Below are 7,505 nucleotides of genomic sequence, written 5' to 3' on the forward strand. Positions count from 1 at the left end.
GAAAATAAAGGTCCAGATAACAATAAAATAAAATAAGAAGAACAAAACCTAGGGGGGAAAAGAAAACAAAAGAATATACAAAAAGATGAGTCGTCACATGACGATAGCTTAGGGAGTGGCTGAGATCAGTTAAAGGATTCAAAGAGGGATTAAGGATCTACACATTTTCCTCCTGTCAGTTGTAACCCCATCACAAAAGGTATCCACTATATAAACTTGTGTTAACTCAGTTCTATACTTCCACATGGTTTTCTCACTGAATACCAACAGGTTTTTTAAACCGTATTAGTAAATGATTAGGAACGCGTTTTGAACGTAGGGCAATGGCTGATAATGAACGATGTTCGTGTATAACTGGTCTGCCCGTAGTCTGGCGTATCTCAGGCGTATCTCGTTGAAGCGGAAAGTTTCACGTGATCGTACGGCATAAATCTATGGCTGGAATCGCTCCCGGGAGATATGCGAATGCCTCGAGACTCGAGGGTAGCCACAATCGGCTGTCCGCTCACTTTTTCTTTGCGAAACGCAGCCGAGGTATCGCGGGTTTAAGTGTTCTTTAACCGTTGCGGCAGAACTAGGAAATGCGACTGAAACCGGCTGAGGCACGCACCGCGCGAATCTCGAACTTCGATTCCGACTCGTTCCAGTGGTTCTGGGTGAAAGAGAAAGTTCACCCAAGGAATTTAAAACCGGATCCAAATTCTAACGCTAGTTAAAAATATTTTTTACCAACACATCTAATCGTACTTTTTCTTCAGTCGTAGTCCTAATTGGACTTCGTAGTTGGATTCACTTAATGGCGTCCTCGACTGTGATGAACGAGTATACTTTAGATATCGTTAGAAGATTTCAACCACGAGTCAAGGTCGACCTGTGCGATGGTCTTTCGTCTCTAATGCGATGATAATTTGTCGAGATACATGCGCACTACTCGGAAACAAATTATGAATGGCGTTAAACGAATTTTTACATCACCATTAGATTCGTTTAACACAAACGATTCAGAGTTTTACGAAATAGACGTTTTATCGACACTCGACTGGAATGAGTAATAAAAATTGCTGAACGCAATTGTGCGAACGGGTTAACGCTTGGACTCTAACGTTTCTTCGTACGTGTTCCACTTGGGTATGCGATCGAGTAGCGGCGGCGACGGCGGCACGTTTGCGGGACCACTCCTTGTCGACGTTACACGGAATGGCAAATTGAAACCAGCCTTGACACAAGACGAACCTCCAACGTGCGCACCCTGCCAAATAGGTTTTGTCAGAAAATTAATTAACAAACCAAACTCTTATTCAATTACGAAGATTATGTTCTTTTTTGTTATTAAACACGTGATCAACGATCCTATGGGTTAGTTCTCAATGCCATTTTTCGTCCAGGTCCTCGCATTTGCCCCATTGCCCCCCCCTGTGGGTATAAAAAAAGTCGTCAGCGATTATCTCAGAGTCCAAACATTGGTTTTCAGTTTTCTATACTCATAAACCTTCAATCATGCCCTCTGCTTAAAGTATTAGGTTGGGGAATAAGTTCATAGCGTTTTTATAATTTCTTTTATTTTACAACGATTTGTTTGCTGTTTGCCAACGGGTAAGTATTCATTCGATAGAACTCTTTCTGCTCTACAAAACTATGTTAATTGTATTTTTGAGTTATTTAATTTTTTATTAGTTTTGAGGCTTAGAAATGGAATAACCAGTCGTGAATTGGCGGAAAAAATGAACTGCGATCATAAAACGATTCTATAATTGATTAACTTATTGATATAATTATTGTTTTTTGTTTAAATAAAAGTCTTCGGTAAAAACGGTACGAACTTATTCCCCAACCCAATATGATCGGATGGAACGATGATAGCGAGTGGCGCGGGGATCGGTTTTTGCCGCAAGCGCGCGGATTATACCCGCCTTGCCGCAATATCTTGGGAGAATACAAGTGAAAGGAACGGGTAGCGAGCGTGTACTTATTTTACGCCGGTACGCGTACACGTTCTAAGTATCTCTCGTCAAAATGCGATACATACCCTTTTCTTTTTTTTTTTGCCCGACGATGAATTATTTCACCGCGAGCGATGGAAACAGCAGCGACCATGCCCGCAGTAGGCGAAGAAAAATCGGGCTGGAATTACTAATTCCAGTCACGCCCGTTAACCGTCCGAGCTGGAACGGTATTGCCTTTTACTCCTCTATTGTTGCATGCTAACCGATTACCAACGCCGTTACGCAATAATTTCGTTACCTCAAGACGCATAAATATTACTATATACTACGTTTTTATGTATGTACGTTTCCTTATGTCTTTTGTTTCAGGAGGATTCAGATTTTGGAACGGGGAATGAATTAATTAGACCGGACGATGTCGAAATACGTGATCATTGCCATATCTCTTGTGTACGGTAGGTATCAGTTTAACGATTCAAAATGGTTTCTAGAACCTGGGTACACAGGCCGATAGGCGTAGACGCGTCTTACGTGACGTAAAAGGTTTCGGTATGAATGCTCGAGACGTTTCTTCATTACCAAATGGCTACTCTTTCCCACACTTAATGGTGGATGTGTATGCGTATAGAATGAAGAGATCGAGATGACTATGATAGTAATTTTATTGTTGAAGACATTCTTAAACCTGTACGGAGCAAGATCTCCATCAGAAGTTTAATAAAAAAAACTAAAAATGGTTGCCATTCAACTTAAGGATCCAAGACTTAATGACTCTTTTAGTAGTTCTTATGAAGAGATCGAGATGACTATGATAGTAATTTTATTGTTGAAGACATTTTTAAACCTGTACGGAGCAAGATCTCCATCAGAAGTTTAATAAAAAAAACTAAAAATGGTTGCCATTCAACTTAAGGATCCAAGACTTAATGACTCTTTTAGTAGTTTTGCGCAACTTTTAAAATTTATCAAGACAGGAAGTAATTTTTTATTTCTCCATTGAAGGCCAGCCATTTTTACTGATTTTGTAGTCCTAGTGTTAATTAAGAACTCATACGAGCTTTAAATAAAACAGCAATTGTAAATGTTGGTTACTGGAATTTGATGGGGGGGGGGGCATTGTTGAACGATATGCATTTGGTTTCACTTTTTAGTTGCAGGAGAATGCTCGGGGCAGGTTTACAAGAGTCACTCGGTCGAGACCGCTGTAGCAATCAAGCCAGCAGCGGTTGTGAACGATGATTTCATTACACAAACTGTCTACGGATTCCTGGATTTCACCACGACGATCGGAAACACGGTGATGGTGTTTAGTCCGCAGAGTGCACCCGCGGGTATAATTTTACTGCCATTCTTCCTTTACCGACGACTAGATAGTTCCTTTATATTCCCGCGAAGCTCGTAATAACTTTGATGCCACTGACGAATCACGATTTCGGTACCTATTTTTAAACAATGACAAAACCGCACGTTACGCAGTCCCGTGAAATGTGAGTACGATTATATAACGAGTCCTTGAGCTAGAAAGTGTACTCTTCGTCGGCAAGAGTCATAAAACAATTTCAGATTCACGCCTTCGTTTCTCTTCTTTTGTGACTTACCATCAGTCACAGGTATAGTCCAGTGCAGTGGTGGCGAACCTAACGGAGGTTTTTTAAATGACCCACCCATTGATTTTTATATCATAAAAGAGACGATAATTGAAAATATTAAAAACTAATTACCAGGTAGACGGTTTTCTGTCATATCACTCCTCCTCAATGACTCATGACAGTCGGTTATAATCTTGGCACGCATATTCGTTAGGCACGAGGTGTCACCTAGTAATTCATGGTATCAGTTCATTGATATCAATTTTTTGTCATACAAAACGGAAGAACTGTCTTAGAAGGTTTTAAAAGTGAGAACCAAGAAAAGGTCAACTGTCAAATTATTGTCCCCCCTTTCTAAGTGACCCACAGTACAAATTTTGAATAATGAACATTGAAGGACAAAATATGATCCAAAATCTCAAAAAAATTCGCCATTACTGATATTGTTGGATCTCTTCATATCCCTCCCCCTTTCTAAGTGACACCATTGACTTAGTGACCCACAGATTAGTACAAATTTTGAGTAATGAACGTTCAAGGACAAAATATGACCCAAAATCTCAAAAAGATTCGCCATTACTGATATTGTTGGTGCCCTTTTTATCCCCTCCCCCTTTCTAAGTGACGCCACTGACTTAGTGACCCACAAACTAGTACAAATTTTGAGTAATGAACGTTGGAGGACAAAATATGACCCACAATCTCAAAAAGATTCGCCATTACTGATATTGTTGGATCTCTTCATATCCCTCCCCCTTTCTAAGTGACGCCACTGACTTAGTGACCCACAAACTAGTACAAATTTTGAGTAATGAACGTTGGAGGACAAAATATGACCCACAATCTCAAAAAGATTCGCCATTACTGATATTGTTGGATCTCTTCATATCCCTCCCCCTTTCTAAGTGACGCCACTGACTTAGTGACCCACAAACTAGTACAAATTTTGAGTAATGAACGTTGGAGGACAAAATATGACCCACAATCTCAAAAAGATTCGCCATTACTGATATTGTTGGATCTCTTCATATCCCTCCCCCTTTCTAAGTGACGCCACTGACTTAGTGACCCACAAACTAGTACAAATTTTGAGTAATGAACGTTGGAGGACAAAATATGACCCACAATCTCAAAAAGATTCGCCATTACTGATATTGTTGGATCTCTTCATATCCCTCCCCCTTTCTAAGTGACGCCACTGACTTAGTGACCCACAAACTAGTACAAATTTTGAGTAATGAACGTTGGAGGACAAAATATGACCCACAATCTCAAAAAGATTCGCCATTACTGATATTGTTGGATCTCTTCATATCCCTCCCCCTTTCTAAGTGACGCCACTGACTTAGTGACCCACAAACTAGTACAAATTTTGAGTAATGAACGTTGGAGGACAAAATATGACCCACAATCTCAAAAAGATTCGCCATTACTGATATTGTTGGATCTCTTCATATCCCTCCCCCTTTCTAAGTGACGCCACTGACTTAGTGACCCACAAACTAGTACAAATTTTGAGTAATGAACGTTGGAGGACAAAATATGACCCACAATCTCAAAAAGATTCGCCATTACTGATATTGTTGGATCTCTTCATATCCCTCCCCCTTTCTAAGTGACGCCACTGACTTAGTGACCCACAAACTAGTACAAATTTTGAGTAATGAACGTTGGAGGACAAAATATGACCCACAATCTCAAAAAGATTCGCCATTACTGATATTGTTGGATCTCTTCATATCCCTCCCCCTTTCTAAGTGACGCCACTGACTTAGTGACCCACAAACTAGTACAAATTTTGAGTAATGAACGTTGGAGGACAAAATATGACCCACAATCTCAAAAAGATTCGCCATTACTGATATTGTTGGATCTCTTCATATCCCTCCCCCTTTCTAAGTGACGCCACTGACTTAGTGACCCACAAACTAGTACAAATTTTGAGTAATGAACGTTGGAGGACAAAATATGACCCACAATCTCAAAAAGATTCGCCATTACTGATATTGTTGGATCTCTTCATATCCCTCCCCCTTTCTAAGTGACGCCACTGACTTAGTGACCCACAAACTAGTACAAATTTTGAGTAATGAACGTTGGAGGACAAAATATGACCCACAATCTCAAAAAGATTCGCCATTACTGATATTGTTGGTGCCCTTTTTATCCCCTCCCCCTTTCTAAGTGACGCCACTGACTTAGTGACCCACAAACTAGTACAAATTTTGAGTAATGAACATTGAAGGACAAAATATGACCCAAAATCTCAAAAACAGTCGCCATCACTGGTCTAGTGATTTTTTCATTAGTTTCTTTCATTGAAATCTTAAACGAATGGAAGTTTAGGAAGATTTTAACTATTGACCCTGACTCCTAGACGGTGAGAAGGAAAAGAAGATCAGTGGGTCGATAATTGAAACGAAACCGAGCGAGAAGAAGGAAAAGGCACACGACATTCAACCGAGCAAGACCCGCAAGGGGAACACCGAGGAGGAGACGAAGAAACAAGCAAAAGGCACGAAGGTCGTAGTGAATTCCGTGATCGAACAGAACGCAATCAACCCAGCCGATGACAATGGGACCCGATCACCGAGAAGTCAGGCAAGACTATAATTGAGAAATAATCTACTCATATGAAGGCATCAATTTTCATACTTCCTTATGATGCAAACGGTTTAAAATATTCATAGAAAGAACTAGGAAGCGGATTGCTTTCGCTTTCGTAAAGTTAATTTCTCCTGAGCCATCGTTCTTATCTATCTACGTTTACCACGCGCGCCACACGTGAGGTTTCTACTTTCGAACGCGGGTCCACGTAAAACTTAACGAGCATAATAACTTCTGCGCCGTAGGAGATTCTAGAATTTTTATGGTGTTACAGGAACCGAGCGTTCAAATGACAAAGAGCCCGGTGGTGTCCTCGCAGGTGCAAGTAAAATCGAAGGACGAAACGCCGGTCGTTAAGAACAATCTTGCGGAACCTGAATATGATTTCTTGTCGAAACAACCCACCGAGGTGGTCGACGAGACTTACAAGGTAAGAAAACGCACTGCTTTCTATTTTTTCCCATTACTTATACAGGATGTCCCAAAACTAGTGTAAGATATTGAAATTGGAGGTTCCTCACGTAATTTTAAACAATATTTTCCTTAACGAAAAAATTATCTGAGGTGGGGTTGAGGAGTTATTAACAAAAAACCTCGACCAATCAGAACGCTCGATTGGCGCGAGCTACGAATCGGAAGTGTTGGCTCGGATCCGGACGCCTGGCCTATCAACAATCTATCATTTCTTAATTATAAATTTTTTAATTATAAATTTGAATAACGATTAAATATATTAATTGTTATTAATTTCCTTGCATTGTTATTCATGTAGTTTATTATTCGCCATTTTCTTAAAACGCTTCGTATTAAGCGGAGCGGTTGTTCAAAGGCTGGGCGTCCGGATACGAGACAACGCTCCCGATTGGCAGCTCGCGCCAACAGAGCGCTCTGATTGGTCGATGGTTTTTTGTTAATAACTCCTCAACCATGCATGGGACAACTTTTTCGCTAAGGAAAATGTTGTTTAAAATGACGTGAGGAACCTCCCATTTCAATATCTTACACTAGTTTTGGGAGACCCTGTATAAAATTCAATTGAATCGTACGACGGTAGTATTACTAGATGTACGCGGGACGTGAAGCCTTCGCGTTCCAAATCATTGATCGATGATGCAATTCTACGCCCATTAAGTTTTCTCTCGGCGCATACGATTAACATTGACACGGATCGTACTACCGCTACGTATAAGTAACGAGATAAGGGGACCATAAAATCTGGTTCGCCTCAGAACTATAATTAACAGATTCGCAAACGCGTACTTGCTGTGAAATGTTTTGTACGGGAAGATTGTCACGCGAGACGAAACAGTTTTAATATTAGGAGCACATGCTAGCGTGTTGAATTTGTTATTATAGTTTCTATTAC

At 40.4% G+C, this 7,505-nt stretch overlaps 1 protein-coding gene across 2 annotated transcripts in view; it reads left to right on the forward strand.

The window, feature by feature from the left end:
* LOC108627409 (mediator of DNA damage checkpoint protein 1) overlaps positions 1–7,505 on the forward strand; it is a 26,988-nt gene that overhangs the window by 11,844 nt on the left and 7,639 nt on the right. Inside the window, exons 1-5 of one of the 2 annotated variants that reach the window (XM_026815580.1) lie at positions 1,842–2,170; positions 2,313–2,398; positions 3,095–3,274; positions 5,910–6,133; positions 6,414–6,569. In XM_026815580.1, coding sequence (XP_026671381.1) covers positions 2,359–2,398; positions 3,095–3,274; positions 5,910–6,133; positions 6,414–6,569 — 600 coding nt within the window. In that variant the 5' untranslated portion in view covers positions 1,842–2,170; positions 2,313–2,358. Of the gene's footprint in view, positions 1–1,841; positions 2,171–2,312; positions 2,399–3,094; positions 3,275–5,909; positions 6,134–6,413; positions 6,570–7,505 lie in introns of those variants that run through there. The other variant, XM_018028630.2, reaches the window with a different exon arrangement.

Source organism: Ceratina calcarata, unplaced genomic scaffold (genome assembly GCF_001652005.2).
Source record: "Ceratina calcarata isolate Rehan_Ccalc_2016 unplaced genomic scaffold, ASM165200v1 scaffold470.2, whole genome shotgun sequence".
In the NCBI taxonomy this organism is placed as follows: Eukaryota; Metazoa; Arthropoda; class Insecta; order Hymenoptera; family Apidae; genus Ceratina; species Ceratina calcarata.